At 41.8% G+C, this 14,777-nt stretch overlaps 1 protein-coding gene and 1 long non-coding RNA gene across 4 annotated transcripts; one reads left to right on the forward strand and one right to left on the reverse strand.

Moving 5' to 3' along the window:
- Positions 1–3,011: 3,011 nt before the first annotated feature.
- Positions 3,012–12,248, reverse strand: b3galnt2 (beta-1,3-N-acetylgalactosaminyltransferase 2). Of its 3 annotated transcripts, none has more exons than XM_003441195.5 (12): positions 11,908–12,238; positions 11,227–11,353; positions 10,692–10,792; positions 8,637–8,836; positions 8,272–8,367; positions 6,672–6,779; positions 6,478–6,556; positions 5,814–5,997; positions 5,354–5,479; positions 4,999–5,158; positions 4,862–4,918; positions 3,012–4,011 (listed from the first exon to the last, which is right to left on the reverse strand). In XM_003441195.5, exons 1-12 carry the CDS (start codon positions 12,014–12,016, stop codon positions 3,874–3,876), a joined length of 1,485 nt encoding a protein of 494 aa, XP_003441243.1. In that variant the 5' UTR covers positions 12,017–12,238; the 3' UTR covers positions 3,012–3,873. The 3 variants fall into 3 exon arrangements, with proteins under 3 accessions (XP_003441243.1, XP_019222024.1, XP_025753068.1); XM_019366479.2 differs by lacking the exon at positions 11,908–12,238 and adding an exon at positions 11,466–11,844; XM_025897283.1 differs by lacking the exon at positions 11,227–11,353 and having other exon boundaries at positions 11,908–12,248.
- LOC102081391 (uncharacterized) lies at positions 4,018–7,869 on the forward strand. Its single transcript, XR_269739.3, has 2 exons — positions 4,018–4,455; positions 7,432–7,869. It is a non-coding gene; the product is annotated as an uncharacterized LOC102081391 (long non-coding RNA).
- Positions 12,249–14,777: the final 2,529 nt, after the last annotated feature.

Consider the following 14,777-nt stretch of genomic DNA (forward strand, 5'->3'; position numbering starts at 1 on the left):
ATTAGACACACTACTATTACACATGATCCCAAATCAGTCTGCTTAAAGATTTATTTTGTTATTTTTGATGCGACAAAATGTAATTAACTGTACGGTTCTCAGTCGTCATGGTAGTCTAAAGAGCATTAAAAAAATAAAATAAAAGATGAGACAACTGGACTTCTTTTAGTTTTATCCAACAGGCTCCTTTAACTCGAATAGCAAATGTTGAGGAGTCATAAATATTTAACCAACAGACCCAGTACTGATCATGTGATGTGAGTAATCACATGAGCCAAGGTGTGAAAAACAAAAGGCACGGGTTATTACCGTCACTGAGGATTAATGTTGAAATGAATTTTAATTACTTACCATTTCAAATTCCATATCAACATCTTTTATTTCCAGTTATTTTTGCCTTTTGATCGTGATCAATGAGACAGAAGAATTTGGCCTCACAGTTTGGAGTAAAATCTTTCTCAAATTAAAACACACATTTGCTGATAACGAGATCAGCCCAGATACCCACTGCACTCATGGTGTCACCAAATGTAGCATTTAAATGCTAATGTTACACATAAATATTTCTGCTTTTGCAGGTGATACTCCACAACTACTGCTGTTGCTGACCATGCCCAACAGTTTGAGCACAGTGCAACCATCTTCTGATGGCAGCTTCCAGCATGGATCACTCCACGTCACAAATCATCTCAAACTGGTTTCAGATGGCCTCCAGAGTAATCAGATCTCAATCCAATAGAGCACCTCTGGGATGTGGTGGAACAGGACAGGCGAAGCTGTCAAATCTGCAGCAACTGGGTGATGTTATAAAGTCGATATGGACCAACATTTACTAGGTTTCCAGAACCTAGCTGAATCTGCCATGAAGAATTAAAGCAATTCTGAAAACAGGGTGCAGCTTTGTACTCGTAACGCTGCAATGATGTGCGTGGGGACCGTAGATAACAGAAACATATATAGCTGAAATAAATTAAAATGGGCAGATACATTAAAAGGAAAATAATCAGCAGTTAGTTTGGCTAAAAGTAATCAGTGAAATAGCTGAAAGTAGTAGGTCAAGAGTTGAAATAGCCAAAAATAACGAACTAACATTAAAATTCTGACCTGCTGAAACATCAGTTCTTCCTGTGGTGTATCAAGAGTCCAAATATACCCAAAGCAACATAAAAACTTCGGCTGCAAGGAAAAATATTGTAACAATTCTGTAACTGTGTGAAATTGTAGGTATAAAACTCAGACTGGCCTGTGTGGGTTACCTCAGAGGGGGGGAAAAAGAAATCTTTAAAATGCTCAAGCAAAAATTAAGTGTCTGCCAAACCCATCCCGAAAATGAGACTCAGATTTGTAATGTCAACACATTCTCGTATTCACTCTGCACCGCGAGATGATGAGTTTTTGGAAGAGGTGAGACTAACGATGAAAAGGATTTTATAAATACAATTAACTCCAGCGCCCAACTTCCTTCTATTTTCTCTGAGCAGCGCTTGTCACAGTCTAAACGGATGATTGCACTTTCATGGCAAAATATTAATAGAGTGAAAGAAGTCAGTAGTTCAGGGAATTGTACTCTTGTCGTCACTTAGAAAAGATTACATACACGCTTGAGGGCATAGAACAATTCAGAACGTGTGGGGTCTATTAATATCAAACATATGAATGAATCACAGATTCTGGGTCAGTTAGATGAGCGGAGATCTTTTCGTTCCGCTGGTTTTACTGCTGTGGCACTTTTACACTTTGGCTTCTTTAGTCTTTAAGCGCCCAGCTTCAGGAGCGTCTATGTTCACAAGTATTGATCGCTCGGAAAACAAGGAATTCTTAAGTAGCGTCCCCCCTAGACGACATCACTTTGTACCTTCTATCTCTTGCTTAATCCCAAACAGGAGCTCATCTTCCCTCCAAATATGAGGCAGTTCATAATTACACGTTATTCTGAAAATGAACAGTGGCAAACGTAAGGGAAGAAAACACTCAGGAAATACGGCCGAGCTGTTAAATTATTATAATAATAGAAAAGCCTGAGGAGATTTAAAGTGTAATACATAACTGCAATCTGACAGTAAACACGGTACAATTTGTTTCACACGATGACAGATTCTGGTGAGCGAACAGGACTCGAATAAAAGGATTCAGAGGAGATGAAGAATATCTCTAGAGCTAATAATTTAAACATTTTGCATCAGTATCCCTGCAGCGCTCATCAAAGTTTAGACAAATTTAATAACTTCTTCCCCTAAAGAGTCATCGGCACGGAAAGCAGAAGTGACCTTTTTTTCCCTCCCGTCAGTGTGTCATTTCCACGCTTCTCCCAGTTCACAATGAAGGGCTTCGATGCGAATCAGCGAGAAAGGCTGATGGGGCGGAAAACGCCGCGCTTATCTATGCTGGAGAGTGGAACAGATGCGGATATGACTTTGTTATCATGCTGCTCAGTGAAAGAGAGGAGGCGAAAGGATACGACGGGAGGGAGGAAGAGGGTGGTTAGGAGAAGAAGAGGAATGCCTGCTCGAATGTCAGGTTAAGTGCACGAGCAGATTTTTTGGCAGGTGGGACGGGCCTAAATAAAACAAACGACTCGTACCGTCCTCCATTAGTAAAACATTCAGCATCATCTTTCATTATTTACCCCCAAAAAATAAATTAATTAAAAAAGAAAAGAAAAGAAAATATACAGGGAGGAAATCTAATTCTGGGGACTCAGCATCAATCACATGGCTATACTTTAGTAAACAAACAGATCCCACTAAAAGAAGCATGTGTCCAAAGAAGCCTTCGGTCTTATCGATTACATGAAAACACTGATCAGTTTGGTGCCAACACATCCTCTGCTCCAAAACTCCAGCGCTGTTACTCTCTTAGGAGAAGAATAGGATTCCTGTTCCTTTTTAAGTTGGGAATAAAAAGGACCGGTGTCATCCGTATCCAGTGTCGACTGAGCACAGCAGCATCAGCAGCGCCCCCAAGTTTACTGCGTTCATCGTTCCCAAAATAAACAACAAGTGAGCCATTAATCTCTCTTAAGTGTTCTTTATTACCTTTGAGGAGGCTTTCATAAAACCGTGTTAAACGAGTGAGTCTTTTCCACAGTCGCTCCGACTGCTTTGTCAAGTTCCCCCAAAAATCTGTCAATATCACAAGTGTTAACATACGTACAGACGCCTAACAAATACAGTAAGGCCACATCACTATCTGCACAATAACAATTACAGTACAAACTGTGTGTGTGTGTCTGTGAGAAAGCCCATCATAAACCTACAAACAGTAAAGAAGATGAAAAGCTTCAGACAATAAATTTACAAAACATAGCAATGCAGAGGAATCATCGTTAAAACGCCATCAAATATCTGCATTAAACCAAAAAAAAAAAAAATGTTCAGCTCTGTCTCCAGAGTACCAACAATTAGAATAAAGTACTCAAAGTCTTACAGCAATCACCCTGAACATGATGACCTTCACACGCTGGTATTGCACATGGTTCTTGTACCATCCCTGACAGTTACATTAATAAAGCATCTTTTCATCTGCAGTCTTCCCACATTTTGACATTTTCAAATTTAATAACCGACTTCATGATACAAATACCGGCAGGATGCTACAGCTAAAGGTGAGGTCTTTTTTTCTTTAAGCTGCAAATGGTTTATGTTGTTAATATTACGAACCTGCAAAGTTTGACATTATTTTCCCTACAGAGTGTCCCACATTTCCAAATCTAAGTGTTTTTTTTTAATAATAATAATAATAATAATTCTAGCAACTGATAATGGCTCAGTTTAGTGTTTTAAGAAAAAAAAATATTACAGAAAATGACCTGACAGCTAGTGTCGAGTGCATTTTACCCACAGTGTCACGTAGTGAGTGTGGCGTGAACCACATTCAGTGGTCCCAGGGGCATCCACAGGGGTCTCCACAGGCTCTTTTCCTATCCCAGAGAACGTGCAGCTCCTTGGCCGTGTGCTGGGGGGACGACAGCATGTCCAGGTAGCACTCCTTCTCGCACAGCCAGCCGGGATCCTGGCAACGGGAAGGGGGAAAAATTGATTTGACTATGAGACGGACGCCGGGTCACGTTTCTCTCGGGTTAAATTGGCAGTATTTTATTTTGATATGCTTCAGGTTACAAACATTAAACCATTTAACACAATCACTCCTTTAAACTGCGACTCCACTAGCAAAGATTTTTTGCCGCATGCTCGTAATAAAAATGTTAAGCTGTAAAGCAAACCGCATATTGAATTACTAGTAAGAGAAAAACAATCATAAATGTTCATGCCTCTTTGCTGCCCCTTTTTTTCTCCACAGAAATCAAATTGTACGTGCTTAGCAGACTAAAAAATTCAAGGGTGAGAGGGGGTTTTATCATTTCAGTTCACATTTTTATTTCACGTTGTGTCTTTTGCTTGCAGAGCCTATTAGTGAGATGCTAAAGTTTGGCTAATGAAGCTCAGAGGACCAATAGTGAGTACAAATGAGTGCAGTTTTCTTTTTGTTTCACAGTATTTGTTATTCTCTTTGTCTTACATTGTTTAACTGCTCTAAGTCATATAAAAGGCGATGTGTTAATACACCGTACCTTATCAATAATGCTGTAAATTTAAGTACCATTTATATTTACAGCTTGAATACAGCTGCCATTTATATTGTAAGAAAAATGTACACATTAAACACATTCATATCTGTACCTTTCTAACATTTCTTAATGCCAGACGCTGACCTTTATCAGTCTGACGTTGATAAGGGCTGGTGTACCGTGAAAGCACTGGGCTAAGTTGTATTTTATGCCAGTGTTAGACTCATAATAAAGCAAATCATTTATGTTTTACTAATGCTGGCATTAGTTCATACCATTCAAGCAGCTTCTCACCTGATATTTCTGAGGCCCAACAGCTGCCATCCATATCCCCATGCTCACATCCTCTCCCTGCAACAAGACATCCAGGATGGACTGCTCACGTTATGATCATGAACGTCGGCCGCTCTTATTTAGCATTCGTACTCTACCTGGTAGGCCTTCAGTTTCTCTGCATTGTTGGCAAGCCACTGGACCAGGTCACGAGAGACCACATAGCCAGAGCCGCAGGCAAATGCCGGGTAGGCTGGACTCGCGTACTCCAGCTCCTGCCACTTCCCAATGCGATCCACCGCCCAGCTCTGCCTGAAACTGGGTCAGGATGGCAGAGACAACATCATCAAATACAGTCTCCATTTCAGGTGACCTATCAGCATTTTAACCGTGCACAGCGTTCCCGTTTCTTTGCTCCAAAATTCAGCTGACAGTGCACTGAAGTTAAACTGTAAGCACAAGTGGACACAAAGTATATGCTGTCAACAGGACCGGACGCCCAACTGTACTTACTTCCCCCACCAGAAATTGCTGCGTTTGAGACCCTTGTGGTCAATCTTCATTAATACAGAGTCCACGTCGATGTAACAATCATCATCCGTCTTCAGCAGTAGATTAAAGTCAGCGTTTCCCACAGACCTGCCGGAGAGGGAATATGCAGCCTTAATTAAAGCCCACCCTCTGATTTTATACAATAACCCAGAGTGGATTTGCTTTCAAATACCAGCGAGCATGAAGGGCAGGAGGTCTGCAAATAAGTATAACACTTATCACATCACAGCTTAAGACCACTCGGTGTATTTTGCTTTATCTGATGACTCAGAACTCTACTTCTTGACTGAGCGACTGCAGTCGTGATTTTAACAGTGAGACATTTTCAGGCGTCGGCACACTTTCATTTCAGGTTGCTGATTTCCTCAGAGGGCCCAGGCAATTTGGAGACAGAGAATCGAGTCATTAGCACTTGGCATACCATTTATAGAACTGAAGCAGTTTGGAAGGCACGTTCCTGTAGGTGTCTACCACATCTACGAACACCATGTCGCCATGCCTGAGGCTCTCCTCCTGCAAAGTGGCATCCTCCTCCCTCAGCCTGGAGGCATGGCGCTCCATCCTGGCTGGGCGGCCCCGCAGGAGCTCTGACAGACCGTCTCCATCTGACGCAGAGTGAGGAAAACAATCGGGGTAATCAGGGAAAAAGTTGTAATAGTTTTTGTGCAAAACTTATATTTATTCAGCCCAAATTTTTTAATAACCTAAGGCGCTTGAGGTATAATAACTTTAATTACGTCGAATAAAACGATATGAAAAAATGATAATGTTTGGCACAATGGACCATTAGTTCGGTTTTTCAGAGATGCTGAATGATGAATTTAATTTTGTTTTGCACAAATTCACTCCAAATCTCCTCTCAAGATTCAAAATGCAAACACATGTAGGTAAAATCAATACTGGAACAGCAGGGTGTTGAGGCTATCAAAATGCTATTTTCTATTTGGAACATATGCAAAAAGCCTGCAGCGCGGTGAGCGGTGTTTTTGGACCTCTTACATCTGGTCTGTTTTTAAAAATGTAGCTTTGATCACACAATTATCATATTAAAAAAAGTGCAAAGTTTATTCTGCTGCCGGACTAACCATAGATAGTAAATGTGAAGCCTCCAGCCAAACCGGGAAATCCAAGAGCACTTCTATGAGGCAATATCCCCTCTGCAATCTGCAATTCCAAGAAAAAGAGCAAAAAAAAAAGTTTTAAGTTATTGGAAACTTGAAAGAGGAATGAGAGTGCGTTATTCATATATTTCTTCTAGATACTGTGTGCAAACACATACAGAAGAGATCTTTAGGACGCCTCCTCCATCACTGAGCTGCACGGAGGAGTTGACTGTGGTCAGTGCGGCAGAGTCGAGACTCTCCCAGACGAGCGTCCCCTCAAACCCCTGGAATAAAGACAGATGTCACGGGTGGCACACGGTGTGCTGTCCAACGCTATCTCATCTGAATGATGTTATTAGCTACCATCAAGGACACTGCAGACTTGGAAACTTTAGAGTGGATTACATTATGCTTCGCTACAATGTTAATGAAAGATTAATTTAACATCCCCTGAACCTAGCCTCTGCTGCAGCGATGCACCGGTGTACTCTTGTACCCCTGACATCACCGCCAGGCGTACGTGCAGACACAGGGACAGCTTTCGCTTGGCGGTGCGTGTTAAAGCCAGGACATCGTGAGCATCAAACACTTTTTTATGCACTGATGTGTTGCTTTTCTGCATCAGTTCAGGTTGGGGATGTTTATTTATGCAAAGGTAAACACCAAATTCAGCGTGAGGTCACCGTTATATAAATATAACAGGATAAAATGAAGCGAGGCTCTCCTAACGGATACTTATTCTATTTAACATCAACCTCAATGAGTGAGCTCATACACATGAATGACCTCATGTGTCCTCTGATTTGGGGGGTTTAACCTCTTTAAATCTGCATGTGGCACCCATTCACATTAATGATAAATCACTTCTGTTTAATTAATTTATAAACTCCTGAACTTCCTTAAGTCTCGTGTTTTTCTCTTTTTCGTCTCCTCCAGTTATCAACCCGAGCAGAGCCAATGAAAAGGAGGAGACGCCGCTGATGTAGATAATCATCTCGCACTGCGCGGGCGTGCGAGACGGGGACCATGATGTTTGCAAAGACTCAGTGGTCGTACAGCATCGTAACTCACAGGCATTATTTAGGGGTGAAGAGAGACCTGCTCACATTCGAGGCATTGTTGAGTCAAATTTGAGCAATTTCTCCACAAGAAATTCGTCCATTTCTTTCATGTGAGGAAGAATTTTAAATTGCTTTTCATTTTTATATAGTTTGCATTTTTACAGTTTTTCTATATTTATCATATATGTACATACATGTGTGGGGATCTACTTTACGTGGGTTATTTGTGTGCATTTTATCTGAACTGTCAATCATGTTGTAACTGTGCATTTTAAATGGTGTTGTACAAATAAAATTAATATTATGTTGGAAATGATTGTGGACAGTAGTAGGTACACTAATATGGCATTAAATTATTGCATTGAAACAAGCCAAAGATCCCTGGTTTGATTCCAGGAGGAGACACAAATCCTTTTGTGGCTGCATCAAGAAAATCCAGGTTAAAAAAATAAAATAAATTAATAAAAAGAATCTGTCAAATCAAATATGCAGAGCTACTTTCAGCTGCTCTTATTCACAACAGGTCACTGCCTGTAGTGACCTGTTGTGAATGAGAGCAGCTGAAAGTAGCTTTCTAGTACTAAAAAGAGCTTAATTCAAAAAGAAAGCAGAATGGACTCAACAGCTTCTGAAGACTTATATTCCCGACTGGAGGACTTTTACTCCATTTTTCTTTAGTCGTGGCTACAGCTCAGAGGATCAGAGACAAACTGACCTTCGGCAGGATGAACTGCTCCACTGGTTTGTACCACATCCAGTTCACCAAGGTCCCCGTGCTGATGGAGCTGAAGCGAGCAGTAACCACAGCCTCCTGGAGAGGAAAGTGCAAAAATAAGAAAAAAAAGAAAAAGAAATACTCAAACTTTTTATCCATAAAGAATTCACAAAGACACCGTCCTCCATACTGAACACAGCCACACACTGCTCTGTCAACAGCAGGACTCTAAAATGAGCTGAAGTTTGTTCAACAAACAGCAGCAGCACAGAGTCCTCCAGCTGCCCTCGGGCTGTGTTTCTACCGAGCTGCACAGAAACGCAGCATACGCGATGCATTACGTTCACAGGTCAAAGCCGCGTTACCTCCTGGTCCAGCTGGAGAAGCTTCACCGTCACGTTGCTCTGAAGCTCTGCTCGGGTCCCGCTGGGAAACACCCCTAGCCGGGTTATCACCACCGGGTGGAGGACCTTGAAGTCCAGGGCAATGGCAGACACGTCAGAGGGGGCGAGCAGCGAGGGATCAGACACTGTCACAATCTCCATCTCCTCGTCCCGGCCTGCCGCTGGGACACAGAGAGGGCAGCGAGTCACTGCACAAGCACACATGAAATTTATTACAATCCCAACACGCCGACACCTTTTTTTTTTTCTCCTAGCGATGAAGAGAAGAGAGAAAGCATTTGGAAAAGGCGGCGGACCCTGGGAAAGCTACACCATCAGCACTTTGAGGAGCTGCTTCTTCAGGACGGCTGTCTTCAAAGCGAGCCCCTGCTTGTGAGCGTGCTCTCTTAATTACAAAAGAGCAGTTTATTACCCGAGAGATCAATGAAAAGATCGAGGCTGTTAAAGCGAAGCTGCGAAGCCCCCGCCCCGCTTTCACTTTATGTGCATTCTACACAACTTCTACAGCTCCTTCCAAAATAAAGACAATTGGAGGCGAAGAGGATCAGACGCTTCATCACGCCAAACGCTTCTCATGTTGGCTGAATGGGACTGAGCCGCAGGATTATGCTACCACTAAGAGACAATAGACGTAAATGCTTTTGATTGATGCTTTATTCCCTGGAAACCTGACAAAAATGTAATTATCAAAATATCATACATTTTTATCATTACATTTCCGTCGCTTAGGGTGTTTATGGGTGATTATTTCAATATCAAGCACCAACTATAGGCTGCATTGTGCATGGCTCATTAAATAGATCATAAATCAAACCATTAATTTTATTACTGGCTAGTGGATGAACATTCAGTCAAAAAAAAAAAAAAAAAGAATAAGTGCATAAATAAATAACACACAAAAACAGAGCTCAGTGTGATGTCTTTAAAGTGCTTGTATCTGTAATAGTTCAGAATTCAAAGGCAAAGACAAAAATCTTTAATTACATTTCAATCAGTCTATTCATCTCATGCTGTAGTGTTTATATCAGCTCTGAAATCTCAAAACCTTCAAACATCATTAAATATCTCACTATTTCGCCTCGATTCAAAGTGCACACACACACACACACACACCTTCTGCCGGCAGCAGGATTACTGCTCTGAGAAGCTAATTAGCATTCACCTTATTGTAGTCCAAAAAAAAAAAAAAAAATGCCTGTGATGAACACGGAGCAAACAAACACATTTCAGCGCCACAATTAATTGTCCGCTTAACGCGCGCTTTGACCTGAATCCTGCGTCAGGTACCCCGACTGTGCTTAAAAGCTGCCACTGTCTCTTTCTCTTCCAATCACACGGAGCATCACACGCACCAAAAGCCTGCCTGCCATTCTGAAGCAAATCACGTCAACAACCAACAGCCATTAACGCAGTGGAGGGCAAGAGAAAGGGCTGGGGAACAAAAAAATAAATAAATATATATATTTATTTGCCATGACCCTAAAGGCCGCTGTGTGAAAAGCCCATTCTGATGAGCTGTAATTATGTTTCCATGAAGGCAGCTTAACGCCAGTAAAAGTGGAGAAAGCCGGCTCAAGTGGACGGGCTCGGCGAAGGCGACAGACGTTAACAATTACTGTCGACGTTCAAAACTGACTGCGAGGGAGTTAAATTATTTCATATAGTGTCTGCTCTTTGTGCAGCTCTACTTTTCTAAGTGTTAAGCAGTTCTAGTTACCCCACCTCCTCCTCCTCCTCTTCCCTCAGCCCTGCAGCAGCAGTGAGCATTTCTGCTTTGGCCTTAGATATACAAAAGGAAGAGAAAGTTGTCCTTGAGCTGTGGGAACACATGAATAAAAAGGTGTTTCACTCTTTTTCTCAACAGCCATTCTTCTCATTCTCTCGACTCCTCTGCTGTTAGCCTGCCTCCGCTCCCCTTTGACGACCGCGCACACAAGCAACAGATTGCAGAGAGAATTAGAGCTGCAGTCAGATGCCTCTCCCCTCTTTTGCTTTTCTTTTTTTCCCCTCTTTTACCTGGCTCAGTGAAGTTCAGGAGGGAGCAGGAGTAAGGATCCTCTCGGTCATCCTCTGGTATAGGACACCCATGTTCCCCCACGATAAACTTCACCCCCACTCTGGATGAGGGAAAAAAACAAAAAAATAAACAACAATAACAACAACAACAACACAAACACTGTGACATACACCTTCCTCCCCCCCATTTGTGCAATATTCGGCTACAAGATTTCTAAAGCTTGTCCATCTATCCACCCTGCGTTGCCATGGTTACCGGGGGGTTGCTTAAAGGCCATCACACCTTATCTGTGCTCGGATCGCTGAATGAGAAGGAAATGGACAAAGAGGAAGAATGAAAGAGAACAATATTGGCCGCTGGTCAGGTAAAGATAAAAGGCTTGATGGGGCTGTCAGTTATTTGCTGCCAGCTGCTGCTGGCTTCATCCCCCTCCCTTTCTCTCTACTATATGAATTTGACATGGTGAGAAAAAGAAAGGCAAGAGAAATCGAAACAAGCAGAAAAGCAGTGAAGTTGAAGGTCCAGCCTGCTGACCTGTGCTGGAAGTGGGGGTGGTGTCTGAGGTATCCCAGCCAGGTCTCTCTTATCGCCTGTCGCAGTTCATAATGATGTCTTGCTGACAGCACCCCCACCAAAACTTCATAGAAAGGTAATGGCTCATCTGCATTGGAGACAGACACGTTTCACTGAAGATGACCTCACACAATAGCAGAGTACTCAAAATGTAAGAGCAGATGTAAAATATGGATTAAAAAAAAATAATCTAAACACACCCGTTTTCCTCTCATACTCAGTTTGCGGTGACTTACTGCGATGCACCCCGTGAAGATTAATGTCTTCGTGCATTAAAAGGTAGTTAGTCTACACTGATCTGATGGTGCAGCCGGTTCACACAGCCAGTGTGAGGGCTGATAATGAGTGATAACCCGCTTCAAGCAGCCACGGAGCACAGTAGTTGCACTGTAACACGGCGAGACTATCCCAGCAACGCCCCGCACTATTCAAATGTTACATTCACCTCTTTTCCTCCGTAAAACACACATCAGAAAACACTCATTCCAGTCACTGCCGTTAACTACCTGTCCACACACACAACCACACTAACTAGCAAACTACCACACCGGGGCGGTAAAGGCAAAGTTAGCCAGCCGCTCGAAAGAAAAAAAGTTGCGAAGCTGAGGAGGTAAAAGCCCGGGGTTGTGGCTAAAAAAGTACCCGAGTATGTGTTGTTGTCCAGCGGGGCGGAGGAGGGTCGTTGTGCCAACCACAAGTGCACCAGGACGGCGACAGCACAGGGAAGCAGAATGAGCGCTAGCCTCCGCATGGACGGAGCCCTTCATTCAGCCGGAGCAGCCTTCAGCTTTAGCGGCGCGGAGCCTCCTTCCTCGAGCCGCACGGTGCTGCGCGGTGTGAGCTGCTCCGTGTGTGCGCTTCATTTCAGCTCCGCAGCTCTCCGCCGGGCTCTCACCACTGCCTCATGTCTGCCTCCGCTGCTCGATGAGCGGGACCAATGGGAGAAGAGGAGCCCTACCGCGGTGCACTCTGGGAGGTGAAGTTCAACCCTGTAGCCAATCGAACGAGCCTTAAACTTGATATAGTAGTTCTCTGGGTTAATAATGATAATAATAAATCATACAAATTTAAGTTCTAGTCCTTTCTCAGCTTAATAAAATTACTTTCTTTTATAAACTGATTTTATTTCACTATGTACTAATATTATTATTTGTAGTAGTAATAGTACTTAAAAAGTATTAAGTATTACATTACTTTTTAAACACTCTAGCTAGGGAAATAAAACTATAAAGTACATGTATCTAGTACATTTACTTAGTATGATGGAGGAAAGGGAACTATACCACTGTATCACATAAAAACTTTTTTTTTTTTTTTTTTTTTTTTTTTTTTTAAAATTGGCCCTAAATATCCAGTATTTGTCACTCAAATTTGCATCTTTTTTTCCCATGCTAGTCCAACTGTGTACAAAGATAAATGTGCTGACAACAGCAGGCAACAATTTTTAGCATTTAATGTGTCCCCATTAAAAATAAAGCAGCCTCGTGCTGTTTTATTTTCCACTCAAATCATATTAAAGTCAACGGTATGTTAATTTAAGTACGTTCACTAAATATTTTATCCCATGTCCCTAAAACAAATGAAACGCTAAAACATTAAGGGGGAGTCCTGATTATCACATAAAGACAAGTTACTTTGGTAGGTTTGCTTTCCTTTACTCCACACAGTAAAGTGAGGAGAACACTGTAAGCAGACACAAAAATTAACATACGAATCATTTCATCCTCTCTAAACCCAGGTGATGTGTTCTAGCGTTAAGATAAGAGCACAACTTTATCAAAAGCTGTTCCCCTGTGCTGCACATAAATCATTTAAATGGAATCTTTTGTGCATGGAGACGAACGCTTGAGGAGGATTTCTTTTGACTCGGAGAGCACCAGTGTTTTCCCGGAGGAGGAGGAGGAGGAATGGGTCACCCCACTAAAGAAAAAAAACAAGCCCTCCACAGTGCTTGTAAACATTTTATTTGTATTGATTTTAATGGAATTCCAGCGTTTCACAAATGCCATTTCAGAGACCTTACCACCCCTCGGAGTGAAAAAATAATAATGTGACGGGGAAACACTGCAATGTGCTGCATGTCAGTGCTCTGAGCAGAATTCATTGAGAAGCTGCTGCAGAACACCATGCTGTGCCTGTAGATGAATAATCTTATCAGGAATTATAACTATTCTGGTAGACTTTGGGGGCCTCACTGCTCAATTTGGAAAATTGCTCCAGTGCAGATACCCAATATTAGATAACCTACTGCCCCAGAGATAATTACTTTCCTGTGCATTATATAATTCTTTTTGGACTCGTATTCATAGATCTACTCATTAGGATGATTTAGTTCTCTCCCCGCAACACATTATTCATTTGAAAGGAAAAGGCTATTCATAGCATGTTCAGGGGTTCTTGAAACCCATCCAAACATCCCGCAATGCTGTGGCTTCTCCAGCCCTCGTCTATCAGAGTCTGCTGTTTGTCTCTCACATTTCACTTTTTATTTATATGTTGAATTCATACTCTATTTATACTATTCCAACTTGTGTTTTTCATCTTTTCCCACTCAGGAATCACTGTACTTTTCCTCCACATCTATAAAGGTTTCTTTTTATCCAGTCAGGTCCCACATGGGAACAATGTGCCTGCAATGATGCAGGGACCTAATTTTAGGGGGTTTTTTTGGGTACACTATTAGCGCATATCATTTCCACAAGCAAAAGGATTTTTCTTAACTTTGATGTAGCCATGGCTAAATGACCAACAACTGAATTTAAGCAATATAATTGCCAAGAGATTTAAGGTGTAGATTAAAAGAGACCAAGATTATCCAGATTGTGGAAAAACAATAGCGTTTCAACTTTAGAAACCAGAAGCGTATTCATGGAGGAGCCCATCACTCACTGTAAGATGCTGACTGAGAAACTTTGCCTCTCACTGGGGCTTAAATGTGAAATAAATGTAGATAATCCACAGCACAGCTGGTCCCAAGCCTTCAAAAACAAACAAACAAAAAAAAGAACAAAAAAAAAAAAACAAAAAAAAAAAAACTATAACACTGACTACTTCTTAATTACATCCCAGCCCTTTGGGATCAACTGGGTGAAGAAAAAAAAAAAAGAAAATCAATAAGAGATACCAGTATTCACCTTCTCAGTGTCATTCATCAAAACTGTCAGTGCTGTGCATTAAATCATAACTGCTGTCTCTCATAATATCAACACGCAAGAGTTGATTTCCTTGTTTGTCCAAAAAAAAAAAAAAAAAAAAAAAAAAAAAAAAGAACAATTCTGCCTCTGACCTGATCATCAGACCATGAAGTGTAGTGAAAAGTGGCTAAAAATAAAATAACCACTATCAACCAAATTAGGCGGAAAGTTGTAATTTTGGCCTATTCCCCCGGTGAGGATGTAAATGGATGCATGGATGGAGACATGAAGGAGCAACAGCAGACAACATGAATGCTGATGTCAGCCGCTGATACCTTGAATCAGAAAAACTGAGGCCGTTCTTCGTGCAAACTGTGC

Source organism: Oreochromis niloticus, linkage group LG13 (assembly GCF_001858045.2).
Source record: "Oreochromis niloticus isolate F11D_XX linkage group LG13, O_niloticus_UMD_NMBU, whole genome shotgun sequence".
NCBI lineage: Eukaryota > Metazoa > Chordata > Actinopteri > Cichliformes > Cichlidae > Oreochromis > Oreochromis niloticus.